The sequence below is a fragment of the Chaetodon trifascialis genome, chromosome 2, assembly GCF_039877785.1.
Source record: "Chaetodon trifascialis isolate fChaTrf1 chromosome 2, fChaTrf1.hap1, whole genome shotgun sequence".
NCBI lineage: Eukaryota > Metazoa > Chordata > Actinopteri > Chaetodontiformes > Chaetodontidae > Chaetodon > Chaetodon trifascialis.
This window is the reverse complement of record NC_092057.1, coordinates 2,567,410-2,582,570: the sequence shown is the minus strand read 5'-3', so window position 1 is coordinate 2,582,570 and position 15,161 is coordinate 2,567,410. Positions and strand designations below refer to the sequence as shown.

The following is a 15,161-nucleotide window of genomic DNA, read 5'->3' as shown; positions in this document are numbered from 1 at the left end:
CTTTTCTTCCGTCTACAGGAACAAAAACTACGTTTATGTTTATACTCATATTAGAAAGCTAAGATTCTCGTGAACTACTGATGCAATTACAACAGGAAGCACCATAAACACCAACAGCAAACAAACAACCGTGTTGACATTGAGGCAACTCACCGATGACGTCTCTCAGTGATCCAAAGGTTGATAACACTCCAGCAAAAAGGTTCAGACGATCCACGGCAGTAAAAATATTTAGTCCAAAACATGCTAGTAATCCACAAAAAGATGTTTTCTCCTTTCAAATTAGTTACAACTTCTGGAAACTTACATACACGGGCGCCATCTTGTCTCCAATTGCTCTGCGGACTCAGGATTCAGATTGCTCCTCACTTGACCAATCACAATCTGCCATATAAAGCCTAGCAACCAGAACAGCCAATAACAGAAGGGTCGCCTTCTCCTCTTCAGTGTGAAGATTGGACCAATCGCAACCAAGTTTGTAGATGACTGGCGTTTTGAATAGCCAATGAAATTCTGAACATGCCAACAGGCCACTTCAGTGTTGCCTAGATTTACCGTTAGAGAACACATGAAATATTCAGTTTCTGTGGTTATCAGTTTTTATTGAAATTGGACTAGAGTGTTAATGATGTGGTGCCATTGTGTTTTCCAGCTAATAAGTCCCAGATATCGTCATCTGCAGGCATATATTTGCATTAAAAAAACCAGCTGGGAAAAAACTCTTCTATTTTAGATAAGAGGGGTTTTAAATTAAAAAAAAAATATATTGAAAGAGCTGCTGAGTATCTAGACCAAAATCAGCTGACTTAGCATGAATGCAGTTACTGTGAAATTACCACAACTGTTCCAACCACAACAGGCGAGTGTGTGTTCATGCTAAGACCCTCCAGCTTCTAGTAAGAACACAAGTGTGAGATACAGTGTGTTCGCTTTTAGGCTGTAGAGGCGGTAGTGGGCAGATTTTGTTAGCTTTGGACTGAGCCAGGCTAGGGATTTCCCCTGTTTTCAGTCTTTATGCTAAGATACGCTAACCATCTGCTGGATGTAGCTCCATATCCATGTCAGTGTGTGTTTATGTGGAAAAAAAAGTTCGAGAAAGCATCCAGAGCTGCGTGAATTCTGATTCTTCAAGTGATGTCACATAAGTCAGCGTTGGTTGAGGCTGAAAACTACAAGTTTGAAAATCTGACAGTGGTGGCACGGTGAAGCAGTGGTAACACTGTTGGCTAGAAGGTCCTGGGTTCGATTCCCACCTGGGGCGCTGTGAGTGTCGGGGGTGTGTCCACCATGCCATCAGTGCCTGCTGCTCGAGGAAAGGGGCCTTTCTGTGTGGAGTTTGCATGTTCTCCCTGTGTTCACCTGGGGTGTCCTTCATAAAATACCCCCACTAAAAACATTCAAGAAGATCACCACCTGACCAGTGGTGACAAAAGGAACTGGGTCCCCGGGCGCCGCTGTCGGCTGGCAGCCCACCGCTCCTGGTCTGCCATGGAGGAAGGACTTACCAGGATGGTCAAATGCGGAGAAAGAATTGCATGGCGTGTGCAGTTCCCCTCTGTAACTATGCATGTTGTGTGCTGTGATCAATAAAGGATTCTTCTTCTTCTTCTTCTTCTAATCGCTCTCTGTAGCCCACTCCTCATCACTGCTCGAGGCTAGCAGCTACATTAGCTGTTATGAGCATCACGGACCCGAAGCTGCGGTGAGACTTTTGGTGGTTGCGGGTGGGTAATTGTGGGTAATGTAGCTGCCAACTTACCAATGTGCCTCTGACAGTGTTAACGGAGTATAATGCTAAATTGGTCGACGACTATTTGAATAGATAGATAGATAGATAGATAGATAGATAGATAGATAGATAGATAGATAGATAGATAGATAGATAGATAGATAGATAGATAGATAGATAGATAGATAGATAGATAGATAGATAGACTGGCTGCCAGCTGACAACTACTGGCTTGAAAGAAACCTGAGGCTTGCACTGTGTATCAGGCTGTGCTGCCAATCAAACATAAACTGTCAACATTTACTGAAACCTGCAGAAAGTCCACCATCAGAGCTGTGAAAGGAGCCACTTCGCCTCGATTCAGACGCCCAGAACAAAACGTCTTCTTTGACTCCATATCAGTCCTGAAAGCAAAATCAAAATCCAAACTGCCCGTCCCTCCCACCCTTCTTCCCCTGCTGGATGGATGACTTTGACGGTAAAACGCTGTCAATCCCAATTAAATCAGTAAAAACATGGAATAACACACACACGCACGCAACCACACACACGCGCACACACACACACACGCAGAGGCCTGAATGTCAACATGTTGAGAAAAATTGAAACAGTTTCTTCTTTTTCCTCAAGCTCACGATATCCAGGGAAAAAGGGAAAACATTTTCACGCTGAAACACACACACACACACACACACACACACACACACACACACACACACACACACACACACACACACACACTCTTACACAAAGTGAGAGCTGACCGCTGGAGGCTGAGAATAGATGTTCCAAGTTGGATGCAGTTGATGTAACTATTATTTCTCCTCTCTTTCTGCTCTACTCTCTCCTGGTTCATGTTACACCTATCTCGTCTTCTCTCCCTCCTCCTCCTCTGCTGCTGCTGCTCTCTCATTTCTCTCTATTCATCTCCTCTCTTTCTCACTCTTCTTCCTCCCCTTTCCTCCCCTCTGACTAGGCTCAACTCACTCCAGTATTTTTAGTATTTGTGAGTAGGCGTCGCCAGGTCCTTATGAATTTTCATGGGTTTGTTTAGTGTGTAGGCTGACACGCTGCTCTCTCTCTCCCTCTTCTTCTATCTATCTAGCTCTCTCTCTCACACATACAATCACAACAGTTTAAGAACACAAGTGTGCAAACACACACACATGTTAAGTGTGTAGGCCGGCTGCTGGTTAATGAGGATGTTTGAAGTCTTGGGAAGAGCCAACAGCCTACAGCGGGCCTGTCAAAATCAGCGCTATCACCCTCATCGTCCTCCATCATCCTCTGCTCTGCCTCCTCGCTGACTTATGCCTCTTGTTTTCCTCGGGACTCCTCTCCAGCCGCGGGGTTGCTCAGATGGAGACGCTCTTAATCCAGGAAATTAATTATCTTAATTTATCTGCTCAATCTCACAACCCTACAGTGCGGTTATATGTGGTAGAACGCCCAATCTCGTGTGTGTGTGTGTGTGTGTGTGTGTGTGTGTGTGTGTAACCTTGGGATTACTGTGCATCTACACATGTATGCATGAGTTTGTTATGAGTTGTATGTTACTGCAGGGGTACAAGGAACATGTATTCTGCTCCTGTGTGTTACAGTAATTGCATTACAGCCTGACATGCAGGGCGGCTCAATTCTATTAATTAAATAGGAGGAAGTGGCTTGTGTCTGAGTGTGTGCTGTTAGTCTGTCCATTAGATTCGAGCATATGGATCACGTCAGGAAGAATTAGGCCGCTGTGGTCCTCACACCCCGTCTCAGAGGAAGCGACACACAGACGAGCGTACATACATATGCATAAAATCACACAGTCGTATGCGCAAACAGGCGCATAAGTGCAGACGCTCTGTGTGTTTTGTGATGTTTTCCATGCGTGCCATTTCAAAGAAAGTCTGGACGGCTGCAGCGGGACTCCTCGCCTCTTTGTTCTCCTTCCTCCTTCTCCTCTGGCTGCAGCTGGTCTATGGCTTGTGACAGATCCTCCAGCCTCGGCGTGTGTGCGCTGATTTGCAGCATGCATAAGTGTGTTTGTGTACGTGTGTGTGTGTGTGTGTGTGTGTGTGTGTGTTTGTCTGTGTGCTCCTCTCTGCTCCCCTCTCCTGTCCCACTTCAGCCCAGATTAGAGCGTCCGTCTCCTGAGGGAGACAAAAATATAAAAATAAAGCTTTTTACCAGAACACTGATCTAAACACACACACACATCTACGCGTATTGCACACACGCACACACTCACACACTCATGTTAAGGGTGCATTATGAAACCTACAGAGAGTGGGGCGAGAGAGAGAGAGAGAGAGAGAGAGAGAGCTCTTCTACAGCAGAATCCCAAAAAGCTCAGTTCTCTGAATTATCAGCAAACCGCTGTGATAGATAGAAAATTATTTAAAAGTTGTATAACATGCCTTTATAGATCCATTAAGCCATGGATGACAACATCTTTTGGGTTGCCAGGTTGGCTGTTGTGTATCCATTAACACTTCAATAAGATCACCTCCACCACTCACCTTCTCAAAGACTCTGCAGCCATGCTAGCAGCTCTGCGGTGCTCTGGCAATGCTAACGTTGATATTTCACTGGTATAATGTTTACAATGTTCACCATCTTAATTTAGCATATTCGCATGCAAATGTTTACTAAGTAGCACTAAGCTAAAAGTGAAACAGAGGCTGATGGGTATTGTTTGTCATTAGTTTTGCAGGTATTTACCCCGAAAATTTTGACCTGATGGCGCAACATGAAAGTTAAGGAATTGCTAAAGTTCTTAAAATTCATCCTGAGGGGTACACAAATGTACTAAAAGGCCTAAATTTAATTTGTTGAGACTGACAGAGATTGAGTTCACTCAAACCAAAAAACTCAACCTTGCAGCCGAGGTTGGTCGAGGATAAGTCAGGGGGTCACCAAAGTCAGGGGGATTCATCCTCTGGGGGCCATGACTGTCTGTAGAATATTTAATAGCTCCATAATTTAGTTTAATAAAGTAGCTGAGATATTTCGTACTCCACCAAAGTGGATGATTGACAGATCAGTAGACACAATGTGCCTCGACAACTCACTCCAAAAACCGAAGACATGACGGCCTGAGAGAGATGTGACTTACAGACTGCCTGATAAGCCATTAAGCTTGCAGTTATAGAATGAAGTAATTCATTAAGGCAACCCAAAAGTTATGTGTGGCAGTTAATTCTTGACCTTGGAAGTAGCTGTCCAAACAAGCTGGAGTCGAGGTCTACAGACAAGCTTTGTGACAGCTGTCAACCTGATTTCCTGGTTGTCATCAGTGGATTGTCACATTTGCTGAAAGCTCTGGGAAAAGCTTCTGAGTGGACTTTGAGTCAAGACTGTTTAGTTAACAACAGCCAAAAAAATGCTCTTCTTAATGACCGAGTCCTGATCTATACAGCATAAATAAATGATTTATTGACCATTAAAAAAACAACCATATGCACCGTATGCCTTATTGGTAGATGTTCATTTTTTCACTACGGCACACTTTCAAAGGTGTTTATGTTTTAATTAATGGCTGTATTACTGGCTAATAAAAAAATTAATAGAATCAACATTAAGAGTTTAAAGACAGCTTTGATTTGCCAGATTGTGAATTACCTTTTTATAAATTGCTCATCTTCAATTCATCAGCAGCACTACAGTTTTGACAGGTTACCTGTTTTTAAAAAAGGGCCGCAGAGAGCGAGAAACCCACAGTGTGAAGTTACTGATGACAGCAAGTCTTTAAAGCAACAGTTCAACATTTTGGTAAATGTGCTTTCTTGATACCAGAAAGCTATCACTAGCACGGAGTTGGCTTAGCTTAGCATAAACATGGGAAAACAGCTGGCCAAAGATAACAAAATCAACCTACCTGCATCTTTACAGCTCATTAATCACCACATTATATCTATTTATTTAATCTGTTAAGTATTAAGATGACAATGTGCTGCTTGTAAACTAAACTATGAGAAGCTCACCTGGTTTAAACTTCATATTTACCGCACAGACGTGATGGTATCGACGTTCTCATCTCAGCAAGAAAGCATAAAAGCAAATTAGCAAAGAATGTCGAACAATTCCTTTAAACAAGGCAGCCCCGAAGCTGCTTCATCAGTGGCGATAATGATCTAAAAAGCATTCATAATTGATTTATTAATCATTAAGATAGACGGACAGATAAAAGATTAATCAACAAGACCCAGACAAGTAGAAAAATGTAACCTTTACTTATTTACAGATTGTACAGAGGTACTGAGTGACAAGGTAGTATTTACAACACAACTAGTAGCTTAGAAACCCCTGAACTTATACACAAGTGAGATACACAGCAGGGAGGCCCAGAGGACTACACACCAACGCACTCCTTCCACCCAGTACTGTACGCAACATGTGCACACCTGGGCCAAACGGAGAACTGTGCTGAGGCTGGGAACACTTCCCACATGTTCCCTGTCGAGTCGGCTGGGTGCCATGTTGATGACATCGCAGGCTGGGAGACGGGAGTTTGAGCATCCGGGGCTCGAGTCAGACGTGGCGCGCTAACCACAGTGGAGGGGGACGTTGGTGCGTGTAGCCCAGTAGGCCAACTCAGGGAGAACTCAGGTGTTGCAGCAAAATAGGTACCACCAGAAACACGAGCACGTCATGCAATTCAAAAAAATCAAACGAAAGGTTGGTGTAAAAATCTCTGTGATGGTGGACGAACAAAACTCATTCTACATGTTCTCTTAACCATGACAGTACAGACGCAACGTGTGTGTGTGTGTGCGCGTGTGTGCGTTTGTAACTGTATTTGTGTTATATGAGTAAGAGCCAGGTCAAATGTTATGTGTGGGACGAAGGGAAGAGAGCACAGAGAAGTACACACACACACACACACACACACACCACAAACAACCTCTCCATACACACATCATCCTGTCTTATATAAATGCCTGCATGGTAAAAACACTCACGCACACACACACACTCACGCACACACACACACACACACACTCTGAGGTGAAACAGCACAGACTCGTAGTGGAAGAGAACTATGTGGGTGGGAGGGGGTTCGGACCGACCACGCAGGCTGGACTATCATTATTCATTGAGTGTGATTCAGATGAGAGACCCGGCTACGTGTTGCTAGTTAACTGGTTAGCTGACCGGGGATGGTTAACGAGTGTGTTAACCCAGCAGTGAGGACTGTACAGTGAGGTCCCAATCAACGGCACACCAGAGGGGAGAAAAACCAAAAATAAAACCAAATAAAATCACACGAGAATCTAAAACATGCCAGTCTTTTTTTTTTTTTCTAAAGAAGCAGAATAAAAAGCCACGTTGTTATTGAAATGAATTCAACACTTAATACCATTCAAATCAAACAAATGAAATCAGTTTCTAACATTTAAAACAAAGATTTCTCTGTACAGAAGTATAATATTGCAACCTGATATTGTGCATATAACTCACACACCAAACCAAAAGAGGGGCAGTGTTCACCGTTCAAAGGTGCCTTTTTTTCTTCAAACTGTCTTGCACTCTTTGCAGCCAATATATATAGATAAGTGTGTGTGTGTATGTGTGTGTGTGAGAGAGAGAATAAGGAATAGAAAGAAAGAGAATAGAGACAGACGTTCAGCTAATGGGATATCAAGTCCTTTTTCCATCAAAATCCTTGTGCTCAAAAATCAATGCCCTTACTCAGTAGATTATGGATTTCTAGAACACTCATACACACATTGCCAGCTCGTCCAGTGTGTATATGTGTGTGTGTGTGAGTGTTGCCTCTGTAACGAGTCACTCTGCAAACTCTCTGCTTTGCCACGTGACTCTCTGCTGAAACGCAGCGCCGCGTCCTCGCCAACAGAGAGCCACACAAGCACCGGCTCGTCCAGGAGCGTTAATTTGATGAGTAAATCTGCAACAGCGATGCGCTCAGCCTCTAAATTCACTACGGAAACATTAAAACCGGCCTTGAGTTCTTTTGTTCAACATAGAAAGTTATTAGAAAAAAGTACCGCGTCCTAAGAGAGCCAGAGTTGAATTTGATGAGCTCTTATGACTGCTGATATTAAGTGACTTCCAAGAGTATTCAGAGTTTCAAACACCACCACTGAACTTTATTCTGCTGATACTGAATCTACTCAACGAAAGGAAGCAGGGAGGGAGCCAGAAGACAGAGGATTTAATTAAGAGAATAAACAAAAGCTGATGAGGGAAGAAGGGAGAGGCTAGACGGAGGGAGGAGCGGAGAAGAAGTTCTAAAAAGAAGAGAAAGATAAGAGTTGGTGTTTGTATACTGTACGATGCTGTACCCATTATCTAACACTGTAAAACTCGACCTCACAATGGAAACTAAGAGAACCGTGCCCGTAATGGTGCCCTAGAACCCAATGTCAAAGAGAAATAAGAGAAAAGAAAACATCTATCCAGCGAATGATTGAGAATATTCATATTTTTCAGTATAAAAGTGTTTTTGGTCAAACGTCTGTGTTAGGTGGCAGGGTATAAAATCTACAAAGTGCACAAAGAGAAGCTATCTCATAGCCTCGACACACACACCCACCCTACACTACTATCCTACACTACTGCGTATGTGTGTGTGTGTGTGTGTGTGTGTATGTGCATATATGTGTGTGCGCGTGTGTGCATATATGACCCTGTATAGGAGTTTAAGTGTAACACAGGGCAGTAGGAAGCATGCAGTATGACCTGAAGGCTAGCTAAGAGAGGAAGCAAGGATGCTATACTGTCAGTCTCTAGATCTAGAAACACCAGAACACACACTGTCGCCCTGATAGGCTTTTACTGGCGGCCATGTTTGGTCCAATTTTTGGAATGTTCAATTAACTGACATCAACAATAACAAACAGTCGGTAGTTTTTACGTCCTCCCTACAAACAGACACAGTGTGCGTGTGTGTGTTCAAGTGTTTGTACATCTGCGGGCAGGAGCTGATACACTCCTCAGACCTCTGTCCCGACCAGCAGCCCGCCATCCCAGTTTGGTCTATTACAAATATAGTGATTTCCATTCAAGTCAAGGATTACTCTAGTGTAGTTTACTACTCTTTAAGCCATGCTGGCAGTGCAGTTTGGAGGCTCAGACAACATACGGGTTGACTGTAGAAATCATAGTGCAACAGGAGAGTCCTGGAGAGGGGCGGGTGTGTTCAGGTGAATGTGTGTGTGTGTGTGTGTGTGTGTGTGTATGTGTGTGTGCAAAATCTGAGAGAGAAAGGGGTTTTCTGTCTGCGTCCCCTTCGCCTCCAAGAGGCTGGTGAGAGGGCGGGACAAGTCGGCTCGTCTTCCAAACACACCGCTGTATCTTCCATCCCGTCGCACTGTTGGTGTTAGACTCCGTGGACAGCGTCCCTCGTATTCCAGCAGGAATTCGATCTGTCTTGTCAGACGTATTGTCAGTTTGTGCCTCGCTGCCCACAGCTTGGGGCTAGTACACACACTGACACTCACACACACTCTTCATCTTGTATTGTGCCTCCAGGTGTCCCTGTGGGCCAACCCTGCCCTATAGAGGGTGTGATAAAGAAACAATGATTTATTTACTCCACATCACCACTAACCTTTTTAGTCCAGTGCAGAGCTTCCCGTCTTTAACCAGTGTGTGTGTCTGTGTGTGTGTTTCTGTATATGTGCTTAGAATCAGAGCTGCCTGGTCCGGTCACACACACCTCTTTCTTGCATGCGTGTGTGTTAGCGTGTTTCGGTGAGAGTAAGTGTGTCGCGCGTGACCCTCAGACGTCGGACTCGATGCTGGGCATGCGGCGGTAGAGCCGGGGCCTGTTGCCGCCTGCGCTCGAGGCTCGCGGCGCTGTCACATAGCTCATTGGCTGAGAGGCAGCAGGTGGGACCATGTAGGCCACCACGGGGGGCTCCTGCTGAGGGTAGAACACCTGTTGGTCGACATGGCCGCCATGCTGGTTGTTGTGATGGTTGCCATGGTTACCGAGGGTAAGCGACAGCGGCATCCGCTGCTTATAGAGCTCGTGGGCAGAACTTCTCTGTGGCATGCGTGTGACAGCCTGGGGGGCGGGATCTCGTTGTGTCGTGCCAGGGGCTGACTGGAGGAAGGGGTTGTGAGAGGGGCGATCGGGGAAGAGGCTCTTTGAGCGCCGAGGGAGGGGCATAGGGGCGTCCAGGCTATGGTGGTGCGAGGGTGATGGAGAGGGGGGGCTGCGGCTGCTGAACGGACGATCGGAGCGCATCGTGAGGACGTTAGCGTAGGCCCCCTCGTCCAGGGTCAGCTCCCGATCCCTATCTCTGTCGGGCAGGCTGAGCCCCCGCAGGTGGGTGTGCTGCTGCGGCTGCCGCTCGGGAATGCCGTCCGGAAGCACGTTCTCATAGGAGTGCTGACGACTCAGCTGAAGGTGGGGCGCCGGCGAGGGGGTGGGTAGAGGAGATGGTGAGGAAGGGGAGGGCTCGAAGTGGCTGACTAGCCCGTCCCCTTCGCCCACCAGGCCCAGCTCGCTCTGGGGAAGGTAGTGCGTAAACATGTCCCCGCTGTGAGGGTGAGTGTGCGCATGGGAGTAGTGTGAGTGCAGGTGGTCTTCGCTGATGTCGTACAGGTTTCCCAGGTGGGCGCAGGCGTCACAGCGGGCCTGGGGGGTGCGGACAGTGTAGAGGCCGGAGTAGCCGCTCAGCTTGGTCAGGCAGGAGCGACAGTGGCCGGGCCTGACGCCCTGTGTCGCCGGTCCCGCGCTGGGAGCATCGAATGAACTTGCGGCTTTGTCCTTCCCGCTGCAGGGAGAGAGAACGACATTGATTACGCAGAAAAACACAATAAAAGCACTTGAACCGCGGTCATTTCCTGCCGAACATGGTACCTGCTGTGTGTGTAGGTGCTGTATTTCTTGTCCTTCAGGGAGTGCAGGTCAGCCTCGGCGCTGTGACTGTGGTGCAGCAGGCTGGCACTCAGCTGCAGAATGGGCGTGTCCGGCTGGTGGGAGTGTGTGTGTGAGTATGTGCTGTCGGGTGGAAACAGGTCAGGGGGGTAACTGTGGTCGTCACCTCCCCCCTGGCTGTCTCGCTGGTAAGGGGGAGCGGACTGGAGACTGGCCTGGTCAGAGTCAATAGAGTAGATCTTGGATCCTCCGCCCCCACCTCCTCCTCCTCCCCCTCCCCCACCCCTCTTCCTCAACTGATTGATAGGCTTGAATCCAGCCCTCGCCCCCATGGAGTCAGAATCTTTGTGGGACGGCGGCCGGCTGGAGCACTCTGAGATGTCAGAGTGCGGCGGCTCTTCGGGCAGGTAGCGCTGGCTCTTCATTGGTGGAGGTCCGGGTCCAGATGCTGGGGTGGGGCTTGGGCCGGAGCCTGGAGACACAACAGTAGGCTGGGTCTTCAGTGTCTCCACGCTCTTCTTCCACAGGGCTCGAGGTTTTGACGCCGAGCAGGCCGGCCCAGCGAGGCGGGTCTTGCCGTTGTCATTGGTGATTGACAGCTGGGGCTTGCTGGGGCTGGTTTGGAGAGGGGGGGCTTTTTGTTGCGTGGGAAACGGCGCGGCGTTGTTGAGGAGGTTTTTGTGTCGCCCGGACAATGACAGGAAACCCTGCGGACCGGCGGCGTTGCTATAGAGACCAGGACCCTTCGGGGGCAGACTATGGAGTGAGTTACCTAGGAGACAAGGAGAGACGCACCTCAGACAGTAGATACAACAAGATGGATGTTTAGATGGAGGCTCAACCAGGTGGCTGATCATCTACAGGCCTGGCACGCTATGTGTGCCGTCTCATGTCTTTCTAATCATAAAGCGAGCTCGTGCATGACAGTCAATGCGATTACAGTCTGGATCCCACAACAAGGTGAAGGGAGTCACCTTCAGATCTGCACAGGTAGACGGTAAAGAAAAGTCAGGGTAACCTCTGTACGTGAGAGCAATCCTGTCACAGGCGCCATGTTTACCTGCTCTGTGACGGCAGGATCTGTGAGCTTTGTTATCAGGGCTATTCATACGCTGTAGTTCAGTGTGTGCTACAGAGTCAGAGTACCTTTCCCTGTCATCACATCGAGGATGCTTGGCTGCAGGAGGACAGTGTTGCGTTTGGGAGAAGACAAAGCCATGGATTTGGCCGACTTGAGCAGATGAAGCATGTTGGCTTGAGGGCTGAAGTCGAGCTCAGGAGCCTTTTTCTTCATATCTATATGAACGCCGTGGATACAGCTCCATATGCCCTGAGAGGAGGAGAGGAGAGGAGAGGAGAAGAACAAGAAAGGAGAGGAGAGGAGAGAAAAAGAGGAGAGAGATGAGAGATAATAGACGTGAATTCCCAACTCAGTGACTTGACAAAAGGAGAGTTCAAACATGGCACAACACTAATTTCCTTGCACGGTAAATTAAGAGAGACCTCTGCATCCTTCTCTCTGGTGCGTTTCCTGCAAACCTTAACCTCATTTTCTTTTGTAATGTGGCTCCAAGAGATAATCTCCTTTTTTTTTTTTTTTAGATGAACTGCTTGCAGAGGCGCCGGGAAAATTAAATTTAGGTGATGATGTCACTGGAGGGGGCCGTTGAGTGCAAGGAGATGTTATTCCTGAAGCCACTTAACCTCCAGTATCGCTGCTGTAACAGCATGCGCAGAGAGAGACACACACACACACACACACACACCCACGCACACACACGCCCCCACACACATTGCACTCTTTGTAAAACACTTAATGTGTGAAATGCTGCTCGTCTGGAATAAAAGCCCTGCCTAACAGAGAGACATGACATATGAATAATGAAAGAATGGTCTGTCTGGGTGTGCCCATTTCTGTTGTGTGTGTGTCTATTAAGGCGTGCATGTGTGTGTGTGTGTGCGTGCGTCTGTCTGTCTGTCTGTCTGTCTGTCTGTCTGTCTGTCTGTCTGTCTGCCCCGAGTGTGTTTGGTCAAGTCCGTCCCTCACCTCACCGCACCTGCATATGTGCTGCCATTTTTAACTCTGCTAGACCAGACTGGTGTACGTGTGTGTGGGTGAGAGCTTTGTGTGTATATATATACGAGTGTGTGTCCACATCATCCTCTTAGCTGTTTGAGTCCTCTATCATGCCGTCCATACGCGCAGCAGTAAATTCATCTCTACCACAGCTGGGCTCTGTAATCACACTATCCCCCCTTTCCTCTTTTATCACACACACACACACACACACACACACACACACACACACACACACACACACACACACACACACACACACACACACACACACACACACACACACACACAATCCCAGATTCCTTCTATATCTTAACAGTAACTATTGTGTGTGTGTTTCAGACACTGGCACACGCACATAAGAGTCCAGAGATTTGTACTTGGTCTTAACTCGAACAATCCGAGGAGTTTCAGACACATTTCAGGCATTCACGCAACTAAAAGTCCCTTTTTGCCGTTCCTGTTCGCACTTTGGCCGCATCTGAAGAACCGTGAAGATTAGGCAAATTAGACAGATAAAGGATTAAAAACTGACTGCTTTGTTTGAGATGCTTTTTCTTTTGCACACAACAAGACAGCAACAGAGTAATCGTTTCTGTAACTTACTGTGGGATGCTTGATGTTGTTAAACAGCACAAAGGCTGCACGGCTGTCTTCAGTCGTAATAATGTGCCCAGTTTTTTTGTTTTTTTCCTTATTTTTCGGCTTCAGCGTGGAGACGCGTTGACACAATTTGCAAATACAGTTAAGTTTTATTTCTCCTGCCGATTCTCTGTGTGTTTTGCCCACTCTCGCTTTAACTCATTCTCTTTTCGAGTAGTCTGCGAGCGGGCTTTACTTTTTAAATGTCAATAACAATACAAGATCCTGAGTCCTAATATTGATATTGCAAGCACCAGTGCTTTCTTACAAACTGAATCAATGCGGTACATCAGCAGCTGCACTCTTGGGGATGGCGTCTGATCAGTAAACGGCATTCAAACAGAGACATCCTGAAGCAGAGGGGGCAAAAACTGGTACCCGGGAACCAAAACTGGACCATGTTCCTGTTGTCAGGTGAGGTTGGTGGGAAAGTGGACAGAGGTTAGAGGACACATCTCCTTTTCCTCACCCTGCTGATGGTGAAGAGCAGACCCGGCCTCCCCGAGCAGACCCCAGTGAAGCAGTATCTGAGCCTCCAGTAGAAAAGGTGCTCAGAGATGAAGGTGAGGATGGACAGGCCCATGGCTGTGGCCAGCATGTAGAAGACGCCCGCCATGTTGTCCACGTCCAGCTGGCTGGACATCACCTCGTTCTTCTCATTGTGGCAGATCCCAGTCAGCCACTGGGCCTCCAGCTCCTCCATCTCACCTGTTGGAAAGGTGGAGAAAGAGGCAAAGGATTAAGATGGCAGCAGATTCAGGTGAGCAATGAAGGAAAAGGAATGGAAGAGGTGGAAAAGAGGGGCGGGGGGATGGGCGGCAGAGGGAATAAGTAGAGATGTGGTGGGGAAAAAAGGCGTATCATTACGAGGGAAGATGGAGAGGAGAAGGGAGGAGGGGAGAGAGGTGAAGTGGTAAATAGATTGTAATGGAAAGGAGACAGGAGGTGGAGTGAAAAAGTGGTTGTAGGAGGAGGGAGAAGAATTGATAGTGATGGAGTGATAAAGAAAGATGGGAGGAATTATTATTGGAGTGTGCTTGTGTGTCGCATGCGCATGCGGGTCTTTGCCCTGAATAAAAAGGCCGGGTGTGAAGCGAAGCGCTTTAGTGGTTTCAGCAGTTTGATTTCTGTCTGGCTCGTTCTCTTTCTTCCATTCGCGCCATCTCACAGCTTATTATACTGAACAATCTGGAGGAGTAAACATACCAGGACACGGTGGACACACACGCACGCACACACACACACACACACACACACACACACACACACACACACACACACACACACACACACAAACCCACACAGAGTAATGATGATGAAATGGTGTGTTAAGACTAGCCCCTGATAGCTTTCTGACTGAGGGAGGGAGGAAAGAGGGAGAGTGTTGGGGGAGGGAAAGCTGAGCAATGGCACAAGTGTAATAACACTAAAGGCCTGGAACAACTTGGAAATTTCAACTTCAAGACTTTAAACTTCAAGGCAGTGTGACTGAGATGGTCGGAGTGTGTGTGCCTCACCATCGCCTATGATGCCCAGTATGGCCAGATCAACCAGGCGCTTCCAGTAGGATCCCTTCTGCAGGGCGATGCCGTAACCTGTGGTGGCAAAGATGTAACCGCTGCCGATGGTGACCAGCTTGCAGCCGTCGTCTCTGCCCGCCATGTAGTTCAGCACCGCGGCGTCGTAAATGAAAGCATCCAGCTTTCTGTAAGGGAACCACACGTTGTGGATTTAGAGTGGGGGGTTCGAGGGGTCCCATGATAAATCTGAGGTGCTGTCACATGATTCATATGAAAGGACAGACTGACATATTTCTGCCACAGAGGTATTAGGTTCATTTCTTTTCATTTTTCTGATGTACTTTGTTCTACTCA

General features: G+C 47.3%; 2 protein-coding genes across 2 annotated transcripts in view; one reads left to right on the top strand and one right to left on the bottom strand.

Moving 5' to 3' along the window:
* Positions 1-15,161, top strand: part of hapstr1b (HUWE1 associated protein modifying stress responses b) — a 47,629-nt gene that overhangs the window by 28,310 nt on the left and 4,158 nt on the right. The window lies entirely within an intron of this gene.
* grin2ab (glutamate receptor, ionotropic, N-methyl D-aspartate 2A, b) overlaps positions 5,931-15,161 on the bottom strand; it is an 87,873-nt gene continuing 78,642 nt past the window's right edge. The window contains exons 16-20 of the mRNA XM_070973079.1: positions 14,805-14,992; positions 13,757-13,995; positions 11,715-11,898; positions 10,551-11,340; positions 5,931-10,464 (exon numbers count right to left, since the gene is read on the bottom strand). Coding sequence (XP_070829180.1) covers positions 9,462-10,464; positions 10,551-11,340; positions 11,715-11,898; positions 13,757-13,995; positions 14,805-14,992 — 2,404 coding nt within the window. The 3' untranslated portion in view covers positions 5,931-9,461. The remainder of the gene's footprint in view (positions 10,465-10,550; positions 11,341-11,714; positions 11,899-13,756; positions 13,996-14,804; positions 14,993-15,161) is intronic.